Here is a 24,355-nt window from a genome sequence, read left to right as displayed (position 1 = left end):
CGAGGGTGAGCGGCATCCCTGGCCTCCACCCACCAGATGCCGGGAGCACCTCTCCCAGGCGTGACCATGAAAAATGCCCCAGACACTACCATGTGTCCCTGGGAGGCAAAACCGGCCCCAGATGAGAACCACTGCTCCCAACAATTCTACCAAGAAGGCTGGCATGGTCAAGGACCCATTATTTTAGCTGTGGTCTTTACATCATTTTCTCCCTTCACAAAGCTCCAAAAGGTTTGGTATATTAAAGTTAAAATCAAAGCGATAAGACAAAATGAAGTTAAGGTAACCACTTGGGCATTTATTGTTCCAAGAACTTGTAAACTTCACTCTGCAAGAAACACCCTTCCCATTCTGAGAGAGATTTCTATTACTGAAACTGCCTGGGAAATTTATTCCTTCTATTAGGTATTCAAACTTTGCATTCCACATATTCCATGCAGGCCTGAGCAACACACAAGCCAGGTAGCTACACAACTGCTTCACTTTTTGAAGAACTCAGCTAATGAACACTTCCAATGACATTTATAAAAACCCAGTTTAATGCCGCATTGGAGAGTAACAATTGTTTCACTCTACAAAAAGAGTTCCTAGCATCCCTGGGATCAATATGAAAAGTCATTCATATGTAACAACTCAAGTGTGGCACTCTACTTACTATTTATGTGGTCCATGTAATAAATTCCAATTTGTTTATCATATACAGTTTCCCATCCTAAAGGAAGTTCATCCCCAACACAATCGGCAAAGGTCAATGGCTTTGTTATCCTGCAAAATAAAATTATGAAAGCAAATTTGAAAGTGAGGTCAATTTCATGTAAGTTTGCTGAATGGACTCTAGAATTCAGTTTCAATACAAGATTATTATCTAATTGACTGCTTTTGCTCCAACTATTTGGTTGGAAAATTAACTCACTGGCTTTGCCTAAATAATCATCAGTAACAATATCAGTACACTCACAGTTAAAAGCATTACTATCTCACAGTGCAACTTTAAATACCAGCAAAAACAGATATTGACAGTTACAAAACAGGTAAAACAAGCATCTTCTTCCAAGCTGTATGTTTAATGAGGTGATGACAATGGAATGTCGCTCTGCCACAACAACCGGAGAGCACCTATGTTCTCATTCCCTGACAAATGTTCCCCCCTCACAACTTTCAGTTTCTGTACATTACAGCTTAAATGTAGCTAAAATGTATTTGTAAGTTTCATCTACCAGTGGTCATAAGTGAAGGAGTTAAACGTTAACCACTGACCAAAGGCAAAAAGCCAAACAAGCATGGTAACAATACAAGAAGATGCCTACTAAATACTGCCTGTATTCTTTACACAGTAGGAATCAGAAACTGCAAAGGATCCTCTTTGTTTTCTGGAGAAAAACAACAAAAGCACATTGTCTACAGACATTTCTCCTTGAAGTAAATCTGATCAAGGAAAGCTTGGCTTGACACAGATAGATAAAGGAAAGGTTTTCCAGATGGGTTTAAGTAGAACCTCCCCCGCCCCTACACCCCATGATCACATTGATTGACAAGACAGCTGTGGCATGAAACAAGCCGCCCCTATAAGCGTCTGAGCCCAGGCAGCTATCTATTCAGTTGTCTCTATAAATGCACACTGACTGGTATGCATGGGAATCTGATAACCTAAATTTCACTACCTCAGTCTTCCCACATCTCTGTTCCAGTCTCTGGCCCCAGGAAAGTGAGACACCACAACCAACACCAAGCCCCACAAGACCAGTATGAATTTTGAACATGTTATTTCCCCAAACTGGTTCGACAACAAAGCTGTCTCTCCCAGTAGCTTTTAGAAATTGATAAACACTATCAGAACGGCACTGATTGAACTCATCCTCGTTTTAAACATAATGGTTTTAAGAAGTTAGAGTCAATATCAAAACAGAAATACATATACAGAAGGTAAAACACACCATGCAAATCCTCTCAAATACGACGTGCTCAAAACCCCACGACATCACAAGATGAGCCTACTGCACAGTGTCGGTCCCAGCCTCAAACACCAGCGTCCGCAGCACGGTTCCTTTACAGGTCAGGAATGGTGTGGTGGCGGCGTGGTTCCAAGTCAAACAGGTAACGGCAGGCTGCTGTGCGCGACTCAAGTCCTGAATGGGACCAAGCCACAACAAATGCTACCTGAAGATAAACTGAGTCCCGAGCACAACTCTGCTATTCTAGATTCACGTATGAGCCTAGAGAAAGATGCCCAAGCACAGGCACGTTCTAAGCATCTGGACATACATGATCTCATTTACTAGACAAATATAGGTGGGAAGGGCTTCCCTGGTGGCGCAGTGGTTAGGAATCCGCCTGCCAATGCAGGGGACACGGGTTCGAGCCCTGGTCCGGGACGATCCCACATGCCGCAGAGCAACTAGGCCCGTGCACCACAACTACTGAGCCCGCGTACCTAGAGCCCGTGCTCCGCAACAAGAGAAGCCACCGCAATGAGAAGTCTACGCACCGCAATGAAGAGTAGCCCCCGCTCACCACAACTAGAGAAAGCCCGTGTGCAGCAATGAAGACCCAACGCAGCTAAAAATAAAATAAATTAATTAAAAATATGTATATATATATGTGGGAAGCCTGACCTTCTAGCGCTGCTGAGCCCAATTCATTTACTTTACAACTCACAACTGTTATAAAACTATTGCAAGTTCATAGTTTTCAATTTTCTATCCAATAAACAACACAAGTAAGTAAAGTAACACTTCCATACTCTTTCTTCTAAAAATAAACTGACACATCTACCACTTTGGTAAATTTTATTTTGGCCTGATATAGAATCCGTATGTCTCTGATTCCACTTCTCTAAACAGAGCATGGACTTTGCATGATCATCCACAGAATCAGTACTTCGAAGCAAGCAGATGAGGAGTCACGCCTCTCGGAGTCAAGCTCGCACCACGAGCAAGGAGAAGTTATCAAGTCCTTGCTGTTGATCTCCTCTGTCCACAGGGCTCACACTTGGAGGCCATTTACTCACTTGACAGCAGTTCGAACAGGCTCAATGAAGAAGTTTTCCAGCTCCCAAAAGACAGAAGTGGTAAACTAGAAGGCAAGGACAGGGGGCCCTTGGGCAGGAAGAAGGCAGCAAAGGAAGCAGCTGACAGCAGGGAGAAACACCCACTCCCTGGCTTCATCCATTACACCGTGAAACATCTATGCTGAGCTTCTGCTTCATCCACCTATTTATCAGGATGACACACCCTCCAGACTTCCAGATAGCTGTAACTTCATTGTACGTAGACAAATTTTGGCATGATTTTCAGTAAGAGCATCGAGGATATCTAAATTTACTGTCCCGTCACCCACAGGCACGCCAGTCCAGGCTCTTGAGTTCTCATCTCCCCAAAAACTTGATGCTAGATTTTTCCCACCAACTCCTTCCCACGGTCACCACACACAGACCCCGGGGTATTTTTGTTTCTATTACACAAAGTTTAGGAAATACACCTAAATAGGAGAGAAACGTCCATGCACACCACCACTCAAAAACAACCATTATTCCTATTTTGATGTGTCTTCCTCCATCTTTTTTCTATATGTTCTTTTTATTCGTCTTTTTCTGACATAGCCATGATCATACAGTATACACAATCTTCTCCCCTGCCTTTTCCACTTAACTTTGTAACATGTTTACTTATTAATTCATACCTTGAATCTCTCCAAAAATTACTCAAGATGGCCTAACACTATAGCCTAAGTATTCTGTCCCCGCTTGTTATAAATTATTTGTAAACATCACCTGGAACAACTGAATAGATAAAGCTCCTTGAGAACAATTACCCTGTCTCAGCTGCCTTTGAACCCCCAGCACCCGGTCTAAGAATAAATAACTTGCATTTTTACAAACAGTTCGTTAAGGGGATTAATATGTTTTACCTAAGCACTCTCCTACTATTGATAGCTACACTATTTCCTAATTTCCACTAGTGTAAATATTCATGAGAGCTGCTTTGGAAAACAGTTCAGCAATTTCTCAAATATATAGTTAAACACAGAGTTTCCATATGGGTAATTCCACACCTAGGTGTATACCTAAGAGAAACGAAAACATATGTCCACACAAAAGAATGTCCACAGCAGCATTATTCGCCATAGCCAAAACGTGAAAACAACTAAGGGCCATCAACTGATGAATGGACAAATAAAACATGGTCTATCCATACAATGGAATATTATTCAGCCATAAAAAAAGAATGAAGTACTGGCACATGCTACAATATGGATGGACCTTGAAGTCACTGTGCTGGGTGACAGAAGCCAGACACAGTGGCTACATGTTGTATGCATCCATCTACAAGAAATGTCCAGACCAGGCAAATTCATAGAGACAGAGGGTAGATCAGTGGTTGTCAGGGGTTGGAGATAAAGAGAGAATGGGGAGTGATTGCTAAGGGGTTAGGCTTCCTTTAGGGGGTGATAAAAATGTTCTGGAATTAGATAGTGGATGATGGTTGCACAACTTTGTGATTATACTAAAAACTAGTAAACAGCATGCTTTAAATGGTGACTTTTATGGTATATGTGAATTACATCTCAATTTAAAAAACTATGACGAAAGGAACATCTCTGTGCATATAGCTCGTAATCTGTATTTACAATTATTTTCTTTGAAAGATTCCCAGAAGTAAGTTTACGGGGTTGAAGGATATGAAGGTCTTTTCTCCTTATTGTGAAGTCAACGTACAAAATTCATACAGTAAAGTATAAAGCATAGGAAATAAAATCACCTATAATCCAGAAGCCCTGGATTCACGGTTTAGCTTATTTTCCTACATTTTTCCACAGCTGATATCATACTAGATACAATTTCACACACTAATTTTTTTCATTTGTGTATTTCCTCATGTCCTTTAAGTCTCCGTCACCATCGCTTTCTATCATTTTAGAACCTTCCGTCATATGCAGTAAACCATAACTTTTTTACCAGGCACCTCAAGTCATCTATTTAGGTATGTTCCAATTTTCTGCTCTTTCTTGTAAATGACGGACATGAGCTCACAGCAAACACCTGATGTATACTGCCAAGGTGCTTTAGCATCAGCATACACTCCTACCAGTGAAGTGAGAGACGGCCTTTCTCATCACCCTCTGGGGATATCTTGAATGCATTTGTTCAAGGGCTCGGGACAAATCTGGATGGCACGAGCATGCTTCACTTTCAAAGAACAAGCAGGTAGGGAGTGCAGCGTAAGCTCCCCGGCATTTTCAGGCTGTGGGGGAAGGGTGCGATGAGCTGAGAAGCCGGGCACCAGTGTCCTCCCGCAGCAAAGTCCGCTCTGCAGTGGGATGTGAAGGCCCCCACGCGGCCAGTTCTCACTGGTCTCCTGTCTGAGCAACACCAACCCGGAGCTGCCAGCTCTCCCTGCCCGCAACCGCCCCGCACAGATCTTCCCACCGTAGATTCCCCGCTTCACAAACGGCTCTTCTTGGCCTCAGCAGAGGACATGAATATGGTTTGCTGGCCGTTCTTACCAGAATTGGTCCACAAGAAGGGAGAGAATGCTGGAGGACACAGACACGGGCTTCTTTTTGTTCCCTTTTGCCTGCTGCATCCTGCGGGGCTCTTTAAGAAGTGGCACTGGGCCATCTCAGCCAGTACCAGTTCCCAGAGAGCCATTTACTTCCATGAGACCTTGCATGAGTCATTCCTTCTCTCTCTGGGCCTGCCTCAGTTTCCTAATCTTTAAAATGGGGGTGGGGACTTCCCTGGTGGTCCAGTGGCTAAGACTCCGCACTCCCAATGCAGGGGGCCCAGGTTGGATCCCTGGTCAGGGAACTAGATCCCACATGCATGCCACACCTAAAGATCCCGCACACCGCAACTAAGACCCGGTGCAGCCAAATAAATAAATAAACATTAAAAAAAAAAAAAATGGGGGTGATCCGACCAACCTCACGGGGTCATGCTGGCTGGGTGCAGCCTCTTTAGTTACAGCACGGAGACCAGCTCCATCCACTCCCCTTCCTGCTTCCCCCTCAACCTCCAACAGACTTGCTTCAGACCCTATTAGTTTCCTTATGCTGCTGTGACAAATTGCCACAAATTTGGTGGCGTTAAACAACACATTTGTCATCTTACAGCTCCGGAGGTCATAAGTCCGATTGATTTCACTGAACTAAAACCAGTGTCCGTAATAGACTACTGGCATCCGCGGCGGCTTCTTGCATCCTCAAAGCCAGCCACGGCCGGTAGAGCCTTTCTCAGGATGCCAGCTCTCTGGTTCTCCCTCTTCCACTCAGAAAGACCCTTGAGATTACACTGGGCCCACCCAGATCATCCAGGATCACCTCCCTGTTGCAAGATCCTTTATTTAGTCACATCTGCAAAGTCCCTTTTGCCATGGAAGGTAACATATTCACAGGTTCCAGGGAGTAGGACGTGGACACCTGGGGAGGCCGTCACTCTGCCGAGCAGACAGCCACCGAGAGACTGCAGGGCTGAGAGCGGGTGGAGCCGGCGGCAGTGGCCCAGTGCCTCAGAACCCATGTCCTCCCTCCCGGCCACGCTCAGGGGGCTGGAATATCTGACACTGACTACCCTGAACTGCAGAAAAGTAAACGTGGGCAGCAGAAGGTGAGAGCAGAGAGAAGACAGCAAAGTATGAGCACTGATTCTTTTTATTCAATCCATGAAGGCAAATGAATTTATTTGGATGATACACAATCTTTCTAATGGTGAGACTTTTTTTTTAATTGAGGTAACACTGGTTTATAACACTACGTTTCCTGTGTACAACGTATTTCGACTTCTGCATACACTACAGCGTGCTCACCACCAAAAATTTAGTTTCCATCCGTCACCATACAGTTGACATCCTTTGATTTAGCCCTTCCCCCCACACCCTCCCCCTCTGGTAACCAGTACTCTGTTCTCTGTGTCTACGTGTAAACACTGGTTCTGAACACATTTTCTTTATCAAAAGGAGGCCAGGGTAATCCTATGGTGCCTGTACTATACTTTCCAGTCTCCTGGAACAAGATAATCTCTATATTTGCCATTCACGCTTATTTTTAATATGCAATTCAGAGAGGATACTATTCATCTCAATTTCATTCCAAACCAATCCTCAAGAAATTATGATGACTCCCTCACCTTTTCTGACACACCTGGTTCACAGCGAGTTTCAGAGCCCGCCAGAACATGGACCCCAGGCTGTTTGTGGTTATTTACGTGGTGAATTAGACCCTGTTTGCTGCGCTAGTGCTTCTCCAACGTCAATGGTGTAACACTGACACCCAAGAGCTGGGTTCTCACTTAGCAGTGAGTGGGTCCCTGAACTCCCTGAAATTACACAAAAACAGCAAGGTTAAAACAGCAATGAATACACCACAAGCCTGCCACATTAGTCCTGAAAAGTCACTCAAATAATCACATTTATTATTTATAGAACACGCATATACTTGATTTGGCAATTATCATCTAGTCTCAATTCTAGAATTTAGGGTAAAGAGTAATCACACCTAGAACTCAGTCTAAACATTGCCATTGACATTTCAGTGTATTACTGTAGCATGAGTGACCGATTTTAGTGTTGAGTCTTAGAATTGTTCTTGAACTACATTTGTGGTTTCCAGGTGAAAAGACTGTTTTCTTAGGAATTTTTTTTTTTTAATTACATATTATCAGTCTGGGGGCTTCCCTGGTGATGCAGTGGTTAAGAATCCGCCTGCCAATGCAGGGGACACGGGTTCGAGCCCTGGTCCGGCAAGATCCCACATGCCGCAGAGCGACTAAGCCCGTGCGCCGTAACTACTGAGCCTGCGCTCTAGAGCCCACGAGCCACAACTACTGAAGCCCGTGCGCCTAGAGCCCAAGCTCCGCAACAAGAGAAGCCACCACAATGAGAAGCCCGCGCACTTATCACTTTGTAATAAGTGACAGCACTTATCACTCTGTAATCATTATTTGATATGGCTACCTCCCCTATTGGTCTGAGAGTTCCTTGAGAAAAAGGATGCTGTTTCTCTAATTCATCTTTTTAGAGAGCCAGAGCCCTCACATACAACAGGCCTTCATTAAACTGTTTGATAAACTAATCAGGCCAATTTCAGAAACTTATACCATATAAAAACCACAACGGAGCCAATTAGTAGTCAAGGAACAACTGGAAGAGGGCAGACTAGAATCTGACTGAGCTTTCAAAGCCTAAATTGTAAGAAAAACAGGGCTGAGGAGGCCAAGGTGCTACGGGATCATTCCTCCCTCGAACAGCTCTCCTTAGGCAGATACATCCTAGCAAGGGAGAAAGGTGGTTCACAGAGCGTGATGAAATGTCCCTGAAGACCTCCCACATCCTCTGTTCTGATTCTCTACCGACCAAGCCCACTTCTCATCTACACTATGGTTTCCTGAGTGTGGGCCTTTCCACCAGGAAGGGAGAGACCAGGGTGGACAGGGGCGAGATCCTGGCAAGATGTTCTTTCCTCCAGCAAAGAATAAAGTGTCCAAAGGTAAACGAATCTAGGAGGTATTTCGGATGACCAGCAAACTTCCTGGGGGCTCCACCTCACCAGCGATCCTACCGGTTCTCACACGGGTTCAGACACTGGTGAACCGAAGTCACAACACCTGACAAAGACCACGAGCTGGTGACTGAATAAGTGTAAAGTCCTACAGTGTATGTTTTGTTGAATCATGCTGACAATGGACAGACACTGCAACAACCTGTAAAAACGTCATGGGAGGAAAAACTTCCAACTGAGGCAACTATACTTTAAGCACTTACTAGTGAGGAGGAGCCTGGGCAAATGACTGTCTGGCTGTGCCTCAGTTTTCTCATCTTTACTATGGGGTGGTGGGGCTGAAAGGCTGTAACCAATATCAAGGTTTTGGGGACTTATTACATACTCCATAAACATGCATTTTCCTTCCACGCTATTTTTTCCTCTAAAAACTGGGGGAATGTCAGTATTATTCTGATGTAGCAGTATAATACTGTACGAGTGGAACACAGTTTAAAAGCCTGGGATTGAGATGCTAGAATGCAGGGCTGAGCAAGCTGCCCACAGGCCAAGATGCAAGTCTACCACCCAAAGGAAACCACAGCCAGAGGGGCACCCGATCGCAGTCACCTGCCTGAGCACCTCACCCAGGACGGTCTTCCACCTTGAAAATGACAGAAGAATTTCTCATCAAGCCCATCAAGTGCACAGTCCTGAGATAAGTGAACACACTTTGTTCACCTCAAATACAGGCTCTAATGATACAACTTAGACTAAAATAAAGACAAACTTCAGCCCAGTTAGTAAAAAGAATTCTCTAGGGCAGTGCTGTCCAATAGAAATATTTACAGTGAGGACCACATACTTAACTAAAAAATTTCTAGGGCTTCCCTGGTGGCGCAGTGGTTGAGAATCCGCCTGCCAATGCAGGGGACATGGGTTTGAGCCCTGGTCCGGGAAGATCCCACATGCCGTGGAGCAACTAAGCCCGTGCACCACAACTACTGAGCCTGCGCTCTAGAGCCCGCGAGCCACAACTACTGAGCCCACGTGCCACAACTACTGAAGCCTGCGCCCTAGAGCCCGTGCTCTGCAACAAGAGAAGCCACCGCAATGAGAGAAGCCCGCGCTCCGCAACGAAGAGTAGCCCCCGTTCGTGGCAACTAAAAAAAGAAAGCCGGCGCGCAGCAACGAAGACCCAACGCAGCCAAAACTTAATTAATTAATTTTAAAAAATTTCTAGTAGCCACATTTAAAAGGGTAAAAATAAACAGGTGAGATTATTTTAATAATATTTTCTATTTAACACAGTACATCCAAAATACTATCAACTTGACATGTAATGATTATAAAAATTATAAATGAGATATTTGACATCCTTTTTTGGTATGAAGTCTCTGAAAGCCGGTGTGTGTTTTACGCTGCGAGCATATCTCAAGCGCCCAGTTGCCCATCTGGCTGTGGCTACCGTGCTGGACAGCACAGCTCCGGGACCTCACCTCGTTCTCTGACAGTCTGATTCTACGAAGGACCACGGCAAAGTCCACTGGCTGAGGCTGAGACCACTTAAGAAACATCCAGCCTGAGACACCGTCTTCTACAAGCCCCTGGTGGGGATCTGGAAAGAGTCAGGTTTCTAAGACCACAAAACATCCCGCAGGGAACTGTTTCCCTTCCCTCCGCCCCTGGCTGCCCATCCGCCTTCCCAGCAAGCCCCGCGGGAACAGCTATTCCCAAACTTGGAGCGTTCTTTCCCTTTCCCATGCTTCCCTCCCGCCCCCTTCCTGTTCAAATCCTGATGCGTCTTCCAAGATTTGGCCCAGATTCCTCCCGTCCAGACCCAGCCCACCCCAGCAGGAAGTAGGCTGTCCTTTCTTGGGCCAGCCTCAGCACTTTCTCTCTCCTCCTGGGACAGTTATTAAAACTCTAAGTAGAACGTGGTTATTTGTTCACATCGCATCTCCCATAGCATTTGTTCCTTCCGGGCAAGAATGGCATCTCCTCCCGCTCTGACCTGCCCCCACAGAGCTCCAGGGCGCACCCCAGTAGGTGCTCAGCTGCACACACAGGGTGAGTCACAGACACGACCCGATTAAGGGCGAATGGAGCCTGCCACCAAATACATGTCCACAGCAGTTCTAGAGCTGTTCTCACACGTCTCTGCCTCGACAGAATATGCTCATGAGCAGGTGTGCAGATCTGAGGCTTGAGAGACTGGATCCAAGAAAGCGGGCTGCTGCGTGACGGATGCATCGCTTCCTCTTCGGGGACGGGAGGAACAGGTGCTCGAGATCTGTTTACCAGCGCCATAGGAAAGGCGGGCTTGTCGCATTACGAATGGCATCCTGGATGCACAGCGCTAAGGAAGGAGAGCCAGTGCAGGCTGGAGGGCCCTCGCAAGGAGACCCAGAGTCAGCTCTGGGCCTCCCAATACTCCGCAGCTGCCCTCCAAGCCCCCGCACCCACCCAAGCATGCACAGACCAGCCCTCAGAACCTAGCCCCCTCCCGATGGACCCCAACGGCTCCTCCTCCCTGGTCTCCCGACCAGGCCGACTGGCCACCAGGGAGAACCCCAGCCAATGCGGTTCTCAGCAGGGGTGGGTGGAGAAACGGCAACTCCCAGGAGAGTCTGACTTCTGGAACCCGCCTTTTACAAAGACGAACCAGAAAAGCAGGCATTCCAAAATACACAGGCAGAAAGCAGATCAGCAGATCAGTGGCTGTCAGGGACCAGAGTGGGAAAGTGGGGGATGGGAGGTGGAAATGTTCTAAAACTGAACATTGTGGTGATGGTCGTCCAGCTGTATACAGTTACTAAAACTCATTGAACTACACTAAAATGGTGAATTTTGTGGGATGTAAATTACACCTTACTAAAAGCTGTGTTAAAAAAAATGCACACACGCATTGAGATTCCTAATAAGTACTTCATTTACAGTAGGAAGAAACAATGTCAGGACTCCAAGTCATATGAAACACTGGGGAGAAGAAAACAAAATCCAAGGACGTAGGTGACTGTCATCTCACTCACGTTAAACTATTACACACGTCTGGCGATTCTGCTCCACAAATTCTAAGTCATGGCTGATCAATGTCCCGGATGTCTTCCAAATAGCTGGACACATATTGAAACATTCTCTAAACCATCATTCCCAATCCTCTGTATTCATCTGTCACATTACTCTACGTCACGCTCTCATGCTACAGCCACAGCCCATTAGTGAGCAGTGAAATAGACTGAGTAGGTCCCAATCAGTGTTTTGGTTTAAAAAGAAAATACTGGAGCACATCACACCTCACAAGAGTAGGACGTACATACTATGTCATGACACTTTTCTTTCCATTGAACATGTGATACAGAATGGTCTCCTAATTTCCGGAGCAGTACTTGGCAAGGCAACGCTCCAGGGTATACCTGTAGGTGGCTGCATCCAGTCACACAAGGACCACCGTGCTTAATGCACAGGGCTGCCGCCTACCACCTGTAGGTTTTGCAGACACCGCTGAAAGTGTGCAGTCACAGCCGCCAGCCCCCAGGGCAAAGCCCGCATTGTGCTCAGAGGGACGGGAGAAACTTCTTTAATCATCACGACAATTTTAAAAAGGTGGGTCCCTCATAACCACCCCCACTTTACCTAAGGAGGAAACTGAGCTCAGGGACGGGCACCTAAGAAGTGGCAAGACCAGAGGGGAAAAGCCTGCTCGGGTCACCAGCGGCTCTCTGCACTCCCATCGAGCTCGGAGGAGGGATTCCAGGCAAAAATGAAAGGGTTCCTGCCACTCAGGCAGGAACCACCATCCCTGAGGAAAAGAGTGGAAATAAAGATGCTGTATTACTGCTATAAGAATACTCATATACGTACCATATTCCGCTTTTAAATAATTTTTATCCTCCTTACTCTCCTGAAAAATTGCTAATGATGATTACTCAGAGGAGACTACAGTTTGGGAAGTTACTGACCATCTTCTTATTTTTAATATGGCCAAAACAATAGAAGAGGGACTTAAAATACTCCTTTAAGAATAAAATACAGTGTTATAAAAATTTGGTTCTTAACTTACTACTGAATACCACAGACAGGAAGGGATATTTAAAAATTAAAAGGGGAGGTTTTAAGGAAGGATTTGGGGGAAAAAAAAAAAAGAAATAGTAACAATTGACGGAAGAAGAAAGTTCAACTGAAATAGGAGAGGAAAACCCCACTGGCCAAGGAGAGCAAAGAGGCCCAACAATAACATTCTTTAGAAATGGCATCACAGGGGGAGGCGACCCGGAACAGTCTGGCCATCCTTTCAGCCAAGCGGCACACAGGCATACAGCGGCAGAGACGGCACAGAACTCTGGGCTCTGTGATCTCAATTTCAGCTTTGCAAATACTGCCGAGGTCGAGCTCTCCCCTGCGTACTGCTCCCAGCTGCAGAAGTCCTGTGCCAGGCTTCTAAGAGTAAGAGCTAAAGGATTTCATCACCCGCCCTTTTTTGTATTAATTACCTCCCCCCACCAAAAAAACCCAGACATACACACAACTTTTTAGCAGTCACTTAATCTGTTTTCTTTTGGGCATGAGAATTCCATTCTTTACAGATGCCTCTTTGCATATATCGCCATCTGAATCCATGAACAAAAGCAGAGGGAAAATACCTGAACATCTAAGACATTCAGACACCCATCAAGCTCTGATGAAGAAACATGTGCCAGGAAAGGATGCAGGGAATGGCAAGTGCTCGCGGTTCTTTTAGGTCTTGGATCTCTCTGGGAATCTGAGATAAGCCATCGATCTCCTCCCTAGAAAAACATGTTTACACATATACCCAAAATGCTGCCCTCATATATACACGAAATGCTGCCTGTCCGGGAAGTCCAGTTTCGGGAACCCTGTTCCCAAAGCTCCCTGCCCAGGGCAAGAGGCACCAGGGAGAGAGCACACACAGCCCCTGGAGGAAGGACCGGTTTCACTGGCGGTGGGTTCAAGGCCCAAGAGAGAGGAGCACCAAGGCCGCTTCTGACCTGCCCAGGGAGGACAGGGGACCTGCCCAGGCCTCACGCGGGGGGGGGGGGGTGAGAACAGGTGAGGCGAAAGGAAGCCTCTCCCCCCACCCCGCCCCCTGAAGGCACGGGCCGGCCTGACAAAGAGCAAGGCTGCAGTTTGCAGGCGGCAGGGAGGCCTGCGGAAAGGAGGCGGGCGCGCGGGCATCAGATCTGTTTTGGAGGAAGGTCCCTCGGGCTACAGAGAAAGTGGACAGCAGGACGGGGTAGCAGAGGCTGGGCGGGAAAGGTCGAGGCCCGAGGAGCGCTGGGCCTCAGTGACGGGGGCAGGTCCTTGAGTCGCGGTGAAGCCACTCACCAGGCCTGTGCTGACGGCGAGGGGACACCTGAGCTGAACGCTCTGGGAAGGGTAACAGGAGTAACCACTTCTGCCGTTTCCGGGACCCTGCTGGGTTCCCTTCTATGTGACATCAGGAAGGCGGTGAGCTTAAGGTCTTGGGGGGCACCTCTGCACTAACGTGGGCCCGCCCGACGGGAAACTCATTCTCACTGTAAAGGTTCTACAACGCAGGGCTCCCCTGAGACTGTCCAAGGAGGCAGGACGGGTCATCGCTGCCTCTGCGGCAGCCTCCCTTCCAGGCCAGCTCGGGCGGGGACCACAGGCACGAGCGAGGCAGGCTGGGTGTTACTGGCTCGAGTGAGGATGTCCCGTAACGTAGGAAGCTGCCCTCCAAACTGCAGGCACTGGAGCAGGGACTCTGTCATTTTGCTCAATATCAAGTGATAAGAATTGTTTAAAAACTCCTCAGAGCAGGACTGTGGGTAACAATACTTGGGCAGCCCCCTGAAGTGGCTTAAGAGTGAGCCCCAAACTCTCCTTCAGAACTGAAAAGAAGCCAGGTTCCCACCTGGAGGAGCTGAGTAAATACACTGCGTGACAACAGCGACTCGAAATTCCCCACCGCGTGGCCGCAAGCCGGAGCGGTCAGCATCCGCACGCCAGCGCCAGGGCTCCTTCCTCGCATGCCCCCGCCACTCTGGCTAAACATTCTGGACCCTAAAGCCTCTAGAAGGCCATTAACATCCACACCGAGCCTCTCAAGTGCCCTCACTGAAACGTGCGTGCAGGCCCCCAGGCCGGCCGCGGGCTGGGTTCCAGCTCATTCCCTCAGAACCCAAGCTCCAGCCCTCTCCCGAGGTTCCTCCCACCACCAGGAAGCCCGTGGGACCGTCCCCTCAGCCCTGCTGACAGGGACACCGACAACTGCTGCACGCGCCCCCCTGGAGCCCTGGCCGGGGGAGCAGGGGTCGTCGGGCTGGGCTGGGCCGCTGGCTGCTGTGTCCAAAATGGAAAGCAACACCTAGAACAAGTAACCTGCGATTTTTCTGAAATACATCTGTTCTGTCAAACTTGTCGGTGCACATCCCCAAGACCAAGCCACCAGCACTCGGCACCTGAGCCCACCTGGGCAGAGCTCAGAACTGTCACCAAAGAGCACCGTTAAGGTAAACGGGACTGGCCCCTCGATCGCTGGAACACTGCTCCCCTCATGTGCCTGGGGTCTGCTTCATGATGGCAGAGGGGACACAAGTGAAGGAAGGAGTTCTCCCCAGGACCAGAAACCAAGGAAGACTAAAGGGCTCTGCCTGTCCGGCTTTGGGACATCATGGCCCAGCAATCCAATCGCAGAGAATGACCCGCAATGACGCAGGCCTTCTGTCTTTGTTATCCTTCCCCAAACCAGCCCAGTGCTCTCAACCCTGAAGAGACCTTGACTCATCTCACTCCAAGCGTCCACAGCCCCCTTTCCCTGCAGAGGCTACCTCACCGCAAGCCCAGGCAATCCTGCTCCCAAGACTCTGCTCTGAATCTTCATCGAAGGGCAAGTGTCTTCAGACGCCCCAACTAGTCTGTGCACATCACGAAGTCAAGGATCCTAGAGGTCTTGCCTCCCCAGTACCTGGCACAGACCCTGACCCTACAGCAGGAGTGCACTGTGCTCAGATGGATGGAAGGAGGGATGGAGTGATAGGGAGAGCCGGAAGGATGGAGGGAAGAATGACAGAGAGAAGGATGGATGGAGGAAGGGATGCATGGACTGAAGGATGGACAAAGGGATCGATGAAGGGATGGATAGACGGATAAACAGTTGGATCAGTAGATGGGTCAGTGGAAGGAAGAAAGGAAGGAAGGAAGGAAGGAAGGAAGGGAGGGAAGAAGGGAGGGAAGAAGGGAGGGAGAAGGGAGGGAGGAGGGAGGGGGGAGAGAAGATATACAGAGGAATGGATGGATGAAGGATGAACAGAAGAATGGAGGGATGGACAGGTGGACAGAGGGATGGATGAAGGATGGACAGAAGGATGGAGGGCGAAAGGGAGGGATAAAGAGGTGAAGAATTCATCTATATAGGCCAGTGGGGAAGAAACTTCTAGAAAAGTAGGAAACAAACGGATTGAGTTAAGGGAAAACTCCGTCCTCCTATCGGGTCTCTCCTGCAAGTCAGAATTCCCAAATCAGGCCCCTTAGGATTTATAGGCAAACACATTCCAGGCAGGCTTAGGGGGCCAGAGGGCAGCCCAGTTCCTTCATATCTCAATTAGGCTTTACTTCCTTAGATTGCTTTCCTAACTAACTGGGATGCTGGAAGGTAATAAAAGGAGGAGCTGAACTCAACAGTAACCAAACACCAACCAAGGAGAAGGCACCTCAACACTTGCTATTGATCTGATTCTCATCAGGGCCACTTTGAGAAAGGGTGGGTGATTTGGGGGTGCCACAGAGAGGGGCTTTCCTGCACTGTCCACTGAGGAAGCCACTAGTCACATGTGGCTATTTAAAGTTAAATTAATTTAAATTAAATTAAAAGTTCATTCTTCAGTTGCACTAGCCACATTTCAAGTACTCAAGAAATGTATGTGGCTAGTGGCTGCCATACTGGACAGGGCAGACATGGACCATGTCCATCATCACGGAATGTTCTATTGGACAGCACTGCTCCAGAGAGTCACAGGGAAGTGGGAGGATGCTGATCTCCCAGGGGAAGGAGGCTGGGTGAAATTGGGTAGAGAGAGGCAGCGGACAACAGCTCACTGAAGTACTTTCTCCAAGCAGCATATATTTTAAGGTTCAAAATCTTAAAATACATTGACACTTTGGTTCACTAATCCCACTAGTACAGTGGGTCTCAACCAAGGGCCACTGTGCCTCCCGGGGACACCTGGCAGTATCTGGAGACATTTCTGGTTGTCACGAGGGTGGAGAGGAGGTGCTACTGAGTCTGGTAAGTGGAGGCCAGGGACGCTGCTAAACATCCTACAGTGCCCAGGACAGCCCACCACGAAGAAGCACCCACGCCCAAATGTCAAGAGCAACACCTATGAAAAATGATCTAAAATAGGTGAAGAGCTTAATGTATAAAGAGGGGCATCACAGTACTAGGTACAATAACAGGAAAAAGGAAGCAAGCCAAATGGCCAACAATAAGGCTGGGACCAAATAAATTACTGCCCACCAACAATCATGCAATAGTTAGTCCCTGAGGACCTACCACATGCCAGGCTCTGCTCAGGCACTGTGGACAAGGGAGCAAACAGCAAAACAGAACTCCCCTCCTTGTGAGGTCTACCTGGGATAATGTTTAAAGTGTGTTTAATAAGACACTGGAATAACTTGGAAGTGCTTTGGTTACTGGTCAGGGAGAAAGGGTGGCTATAAAATTACTTGATATATCACCACATTTTGGTTTCTTTACTTACAAAAAGAAAAAAGACTAGATACAGAAGACACTCAAACACAACAGTAACTGTAGGTAGAGAGCTGGAGGGGGCTGTGGTATGTCTATACAAATAAAATAAGCCATTTTGTATGAGAGAGCGTTTACCCAGAACCCAAAGTGGCCTCCTCTCCTCTCCTCTCCCCATGATCCCAACGGACAAGTGCGGCCATCACTGAATTCTTCCCGGGTTCCTGCTTCTCTCTGTCTAGAGGAAGGGCAAACCAGACAGCGAGAGCTGGAAGCACATGACTCCAAGGCCGCCCCAGGGCCAACTCAGCCTGCAGCTGTGTTCTACGTGGTTTGCAGTGTTGGCCCTCGGATATTCTACCGAAACCCCAGTGGATTTCCAACATTTAACCTCAGCAGATTTCACTTCAAATACCTGAATTTCTAACTCCCTTAGAAATCGGAAGAGCTGGCACATGGGGATAAGAGTCCCCAAAGACAAAAATGGCTAAAGCTGATGAGGGCCATCCCCTTAGGAAGGGCCACTCACTAGCATGCCACAGTCCCCAACACTCCCTGTGACCTCTGACATCTGGCAGTTTGGTTGGGGGCTCAGCCCCGGTGGGTGTTTGAGGCTGTAGTCACCACGCCAAGGTGAGGTGCAGAGGTGGGCAAACCCTTCCTGGAGCGTGGCCCAGCCAACAGACGGGACGCACAGGGAGCTCCTGCCACGCAGAGCTAGGCACGAGGCTTGGTATAAATGATGCTCGTGGTCGCAGGCAGGTAATCTTGGCTAAGGATAAGAGAGCTTGGGGACCCCACCATAGGAGAAGCTCTATGAAATTTGTAAAGGGCTATTCATTTGTTTCAATACTCACTACAGGAAAGCTATTTGAGATGCCAAGTGCCAGGAGTTAACCTCCAGGAATTCAGCTCAACCAGCGAGCAAATAAATAACAAACTGCCACTACCTGACAAACTCCCTCAATGGTAGGGGCACGCAGAGGGCGATGGAAGCTCAGAGGAGGAAGCGATGCAACATAAACGTAAGTGATTTTTAGGTTCAGCAGAACATCAAACCCTGAGGCCCCGTCACTGCTCCAAAGCAATAATACAACGGCATTTATAGCTAGCTATTCGACCTTTCGTTCCCCTTTACAAACCTCAATGTTTCTGGTTTCTAACGTCAAGGCTTATCTGCCCGAGTTTTATGATGGGATTGAAATCATCAACAAATATCATTCATTACCGTGAACAAGATGGGGTCCGTACGCCAGCGGATTTCCACACTGGCCGCAAGGAGAATCACCAGGGACGTCTGGATTCACCCCGGAAGTTGGACCTCATTGATTTGTGGGGGAGCACGAGCAGCAGTAGTTTTTAAATGCTCTTTAGATCATTATAACGTGAAGTCTGGCTTGAGCCAACTTGTATAAGTGAAGCTCTCACAGGTAAATAGTCATCCGGCTCCTGGGGGGCGGGGGCATCTCCACAGAGAGGGAAGATGGGAGGTGAGCGGAGTCAGGAACTATATACGGGAAGCACACGATCAGTTACTTTAAGCAGCATCTGCTTTTCAAACTGAGAATTCCACCTAGAATATTTAAAATATCTTTAGAACTCTATTTATTCAGCCCAGGGGTGGGTGATGGCATTGCCACTTGGCAAGTGCAAGAAAAGCTCTGGGAAACACGAGGGATGAGGGCAGGCCCCAGACAGTGTACAGTCTGGCAAAGAGGAGAGAACGGAAAACTGCCAGCCAAATACATGCACTAAAAACATTTCACGACGATATGCTTCTGCATGTGGTAAAGAGTAAAATGCCACGCTCATCCCAGGGTCAGTTTCTCCTTTTTCGGAGGGAGACGGTGGTTCTAAAATAGTCATCAATTTTTAAAACTGGTACACAGAGCACGTGCTAAGCATGAGACATACAGCTGACCAGGAGATTATTCGAAACAGACTTTCCTTTGCCTTCTTTCTAAGGGTGAATGTGATGCAGCACTTAAGTAAAATGATCCTATAGAAACTGCCCAGCAAAATATACCACGTGCCCTAACTTGGAATTTAATAAAACATGCGCACTTCTATGGAACTGAATCCCTTTGAGGTGACCTTTTTCTTCTGCTTTTCTGCCCATCAAAACCTGCTCTTAGGAGTCCCTACGCTGTTCCCAAAGTGTGTATGGAAGTAAGTCACTTTCGACCAGCTGGAGACATGGGCGGGGGAGGCCAGGGGGCGGAATGGAGAAGGTGCAGGAAGGAAGAACATGGCGGGGCCTCGGCCCCCAGGAACCCAGGGGCGAGAAGGGACCCGCCAGAGTGATACAGGATGCTGTCGGAAACAATGCCAGGTCAGCGGAAGAAGAGATCCCTATGACACAGAGAACCCTAGGGAGCACACCCTCTCCTGCCCCCATGCCCAGCCTCCTATCAGATGGGAACTTCGACTAGAAAGCTCCACCAACCACCCCACGACCATCCCACCTTCTCAGTTTTGAGCCAAGCCCTCAGCCTCCATTGGAATTAAGGGTCAGGAGGTAGGGGGGAAACAGACTGACGATATCTTTCTTCAGAGTGGAAAACCGCAACATTCCACATTACCGTGATTAAAGCGGAAACACCGCATGCAAGCACCAATCGTGCTCTCTCCATCAGAAGAAACCAAAAAGAAACAGTAAGCGCACAGCTCAGCATCTTACACACGAATGCTGAGGTGCCCTTACCATGGGCACAGGAGAAACAGGCAGATGACACGTCACCTCCTGAGAGGCCTGACGACATGGCAAGTCTTGGTGGTACTCCAGGGAGGCCAGGCCATCCTGTAATGTGAGCGAGCGTGATGCTCTGCACAGAACATTCTGGAGAAAGGGGAGCAGGGAGCTGATGCCGGCTGATCCTTTATGGAGCTGCTGGATTCTCTGTTTTGATGACGCCTGACCATTCAGTCAGGTCGTCAGTCACCTTAGCTAAACTACTGCTTCACCAGGTAGTTGTCTGTTTGCGGGGGAAAGGGGGCTTATCAGAACCCCATGGTTAGGGGGCAAGGGGCTGCATTTGTTTGTTTGTTTGTTTTCAGAAAGCTTCCCAGGTGTTTTGCAGGAAGCCCCAAGAATCACTGGTCCAGATCAGTGGTTCCTGAGCTTGGTTGCTAATTGAACTCACCAGGAGAACGTCTCAAAAATGGATACCAGTTGCAAATCATATACCTGACAAGGGTCCAGTATTCGTTATATATAAATAACTCCTAAAATTCAACAACAAAAAGGCAAACAACCCAATGAAAAAATGGGCAAAGGAATTGAACAGATATCTCTCCAAGATATACAGACAGCCAAAAAGCACATGGAAAGAGGCTTAACATCATCAGCCATTAGGGAAATGCACACCAAAACCACAATGAGATACCACTTCACACCCACGAGGATGGTCGTTTTTTCAAAAAAGCAAACAGACAAAAAACAACAACAACAGAAAATAACAAGTGTTGGTAATAAGGATGTGGAGAAACTAACCCTCATGCACTGCTAGTGGGAATGTAAAATGGTACAGCTGCTGTGGAAAAAAACAGTTTGATGGTTCCTCAAAAAGTGAAACATGAAATTACCATATAACCCAACAATTCCACTCCTAGGTATATACCCAAGAATACTGAAAGCAGATACTCGAACAGACACTTGTACATGCGTGTCATAGCAGCCCTACTCACAAGAGCCAAAAGGTGGAAACAACCCAAATGCCCATCAACAAAGGAAGGGATAAACACAATGTGCTCTATCCGTACAATGAAATGGGATTCAGCCCTGAAAAGGAATGAAGTCCTGATACGTGCTACCACATGGGTGAGCCTTAAAACATTATGCTAGACACAAAAGACCATACATTCTATGATTCTATTTATAAGAAATGTCCAGAATCAGCAAACCAGAGAGACAGAAAGCAGATCAGTGGTTGCCTGGGGCTGGAAAGAGGGAGGAATGGGGAGTGACTGCTTAATGGGTATAAGGTTTTCTTTTCGGTGATGGAAATATCTTGGAACTAGACAGAGGTAGTAGTTGCACAACACTGTGAATATACTAAATGCCACTGAATTAACCATTTTAAATGGTTAGTGGTTAATTTCACGTTATGTGAATTTTACCTCAATCTTTAAAAATGGGAAGAAAATGGATATCAGGGGGCTTCCTGGGCCCTGCTGATCAGAATCTCCTAGGGTGGGGAGATATATATATATATACCACCTTAAATTAATATAAAACCGAGAGCATTTCTGTGGCTAAGACCTCAGGGTTTTACCTGATGTTATACTCATCATGGGTAAAGAGTATGACATGCTGCTCTCCCTCTCTCTGAAAAAAACTATGCATTTTAGAAATTTTTTTTTTAATTTATTTTTGGCTGCGTTGGGTCTTCGTTGCTGCGTGCGGGCTTTCTCTAGTTGCAGCGAGCGGGGGCTACTCTCCGTTGCGGTGCGCGGGCTTCTCATTGCAGTGGCTTCTCTTGTTGTGGAGCACGGGTTCTAGGCGCGCGGGCTTCAGTAGTTGTGGCGCACGGACTTAGTTGCTCTGTGGCATGTGGAACCTTCCCGGACCGGGGCTCAAACCTGTGTCCCCTGCATTGGCAGGCGGATTCTTAACCACTGCACCACCAGGGAAGTTCCAAAACTATGCCTTTTAAAACAGCATAAATAGGGCTTCCCTGGTGGCGCAGTGGTTGAGAATCTGCCTGCCAATGCAGGGGACACGGGTTCGAGCCCTGGTCTGGGAAGATCCCACATGCCGCAGAGCAACGGGGCCCGTGAGCCACAATTACTGAGCCTGCGCGTCTGGAGCCTGTGCTCCGCAACAAGAGAGGCCGCGATAGTGAGAGGCCCGCGCACCGCGATGAAGAGTGGCTCCCGCTCGCCGCAACTAGAGAAAGCCCTCGCACAGAAACGAAGACCCAACACAGCTAAAAATAAAATTAATTAATTAATTAATTTAAAAATATATATATATATATATTTTAAAAAACAGCATAAATAGATGTGTAACATTCAGAAAACGAAAATAATGACAAAATCATGGCAACGAGGCACTCAAGAGCAACGGAACCAGGACGGTGTGCGGATTCAAAATCACGCCCCCAAAATGATGGACGGACCCAGAGTGTAGTCCGCAGAGATGAACACAAAACAAACTGGAGACGTGACCTCAACATCACCGGACTGTGGTGTGCTCATTATGGACACCCAAATAAGGGCAAATGTTAATGGACCCTAATGAGAGCTGACAAGGACCAGAGGGAAAGGTGAAACTGAAGCTGCCCCCCAGGCCAGCTCAATAAAAGAAAGAACGATCTAACTCTGAGCTGGCTGGCACTCCGTGGTCAGAGATGTCATCAGGCAGAAGGGACCCGGCCGCCTGACTGCTGACGGCCCACGTTCAGGCTGCAATGCTTGCGGGAGCGTGAGGTGCAAGACCCCCCTCGGAACAGGCATGGTGCCTGTGGCTTCAAGCCTCTGATGTTCCAACGCTGTTCACTGTGACAGTTCCTGGAGGTGTTTCAGAAATCTGGCTTCAGGGACCTCCCTGGTGGTCCAGTGGCTAAGACGCCACGCTCCCAATGCAGGGGGCCCGGATTCGATCCCTGGTCAGGGAACTAGATCCCACATGCTGCAACTAAGGAGCCCGCAGGCCACAACTAAAAGATCCCGCAGCTAAGATCCAATGCAGCCAAAATAAATAAATAAATATTTTAAAAAAAGAAAGAAATCTGGCTTCAGTAATCCTGACTGGAGATGGTGACGTTTTGTGTCTTTGCACAATTCCACCGGAGTGGAGGTAGTTACCATGGAGGGACCACCATACGTAGTATTCATTTGCTCCTTTATAAACAAACTGTGCTACAATTAACACTCTCCAGCACCTTCCTTTCCCTGCTTCTGGAAAGTTCTGACTTTGATCCATCTTTCCAGTAAGTCTAAGACCTGACTATCAAAAGAACAATGGCCTAAAGGTCACACTTCTGTTTCACCTTTACTTTCAAGGGAGGAAAAAAGAACTTAATACGGGAACAATTAACTTTACGTAGGGCTACCTTTTTGGTGAGAAAAAAAACCCAGCTTTGCAAACAGTACCAGCCAACTGTTTCACAAAACCAATTCCAGTAACTCGTATGCCTGCGGTACCGTTATGTCGTTGGTTTGCTTCTCGGAAAATTTCCCAATTTTTGTTTATTTTAGTAATTTGGAATAGGGCAAGGCACCTTCTTTAACTCCAGGTGGAGAGGTAAAGCAACCAAACACCAGTGAAACATAAAAAAGATCACGGGAAAGAGAGGAAAGACGCAAAGGCATGCTTCTGTTTTCTGGTCCACAATCAGTGAGGAGCTCCTGTGGAATCCAAGTTGACTTTGAACTACCCACAAGTCTGGAGAGTAGGCCACAAACTAACCTCGCAGCTCAGGACAGTGGAAAAACCAGGAAGAACTTAGCTCCTCCTCCTACCCCACAACCTGGTTGGGATTAATCCACATGGTTTTACTGAAAATGATAAAAGTAGCACTCCTCCCCGAAATGACATGCTAGGGTGTTATTTTCACTGGTGCAAAAAAAGGGATGACACCCACTCCAACCAATGAAAGAGTGGCTACTAAGCACCCCAAACAAACGGAAAGAAAGTCTATGTTTCTCTACTTTACATAACAAAATAAAAGTTAGCCCGGCTGAACGAAATGCAGACTTTGGATTCCAAATATTTACTGTGCTGGCACTGGATTTAGAACTGAGATGCTGACAATGACTCAGGAAAAACAAGGATTTTATCAGTTACATGTTTATATAAAACTTTATAGTGATCCATATTTTTAAAGGAGCCAGGTGATAAATGGCATAAGAAAAAGAATTCTATTAATAATTTTCAAGGTAAAATAAGTACATGAGTTCTTATTTCGAAATGGAAAGTATGTCTAAAGCCCCAAGATAGAGCTTAGAGTTGCTCAAACAGGAATTATTGGTTCTGGCCACCGAGGTGGCACTTAAAATGCAAATGGTACTCTGTCCTTCTCCCTTAAGTACGTGGGAATGCAAGAAGCTATTCTTGGTAATCCTTGACATTTTCGTCAAATGCCATCTGCATGGTGACATCTTGGAGGTTTATGATATTGGAGGGGAGACGGTTTGGTTTCCGGTGTC

General features: G+C 47.4%; 1 protein-coding gene across 2 annotated transcripts in view; it reads right to left on the bottom strand.

Annotated features, from left to right (window-relative positions):
* WWC3 (WWC family member 3) overlaps positions 1-24,355 on the bottom strand; it is a 125,590-nt gene that overhangs the window by 81,837 nt on the left and 19,398 nt on the right. The window contains exon 2 of one of the 2 annotated variants that reach the window (XM_061177793.1): positions 656-765. In XM_061177793.1, the coding sequence (XP_061033776.1) occupies positions 656-765 (110 nt within the window). Of the gene's footprint in view, positions 1-655; positions 766-24,355 lie in introns of those variants that run through there. The other variant, XM_061177794.1, reaches the window with a different exon arrangement.

This window comes from Eubalaena glacialis, chromosome X (genome assembly GCF_028564815.1).
Source record: "Eubalaena glacialis isolate mEubGla1 chromosome X, mEubGla1.1.hap2.+ XY, whole genome shotgun sequence".
Taxonomy (NCBI): Eukaryota; Metazoa; Chordata; class Mammalia; order Artiodactyla; family Balaenidae; genus Eubalaena; species Eubalaena glacialis.
This window is presented reverse-complemented; position numbering and strand designations above follow the sequence as displayed.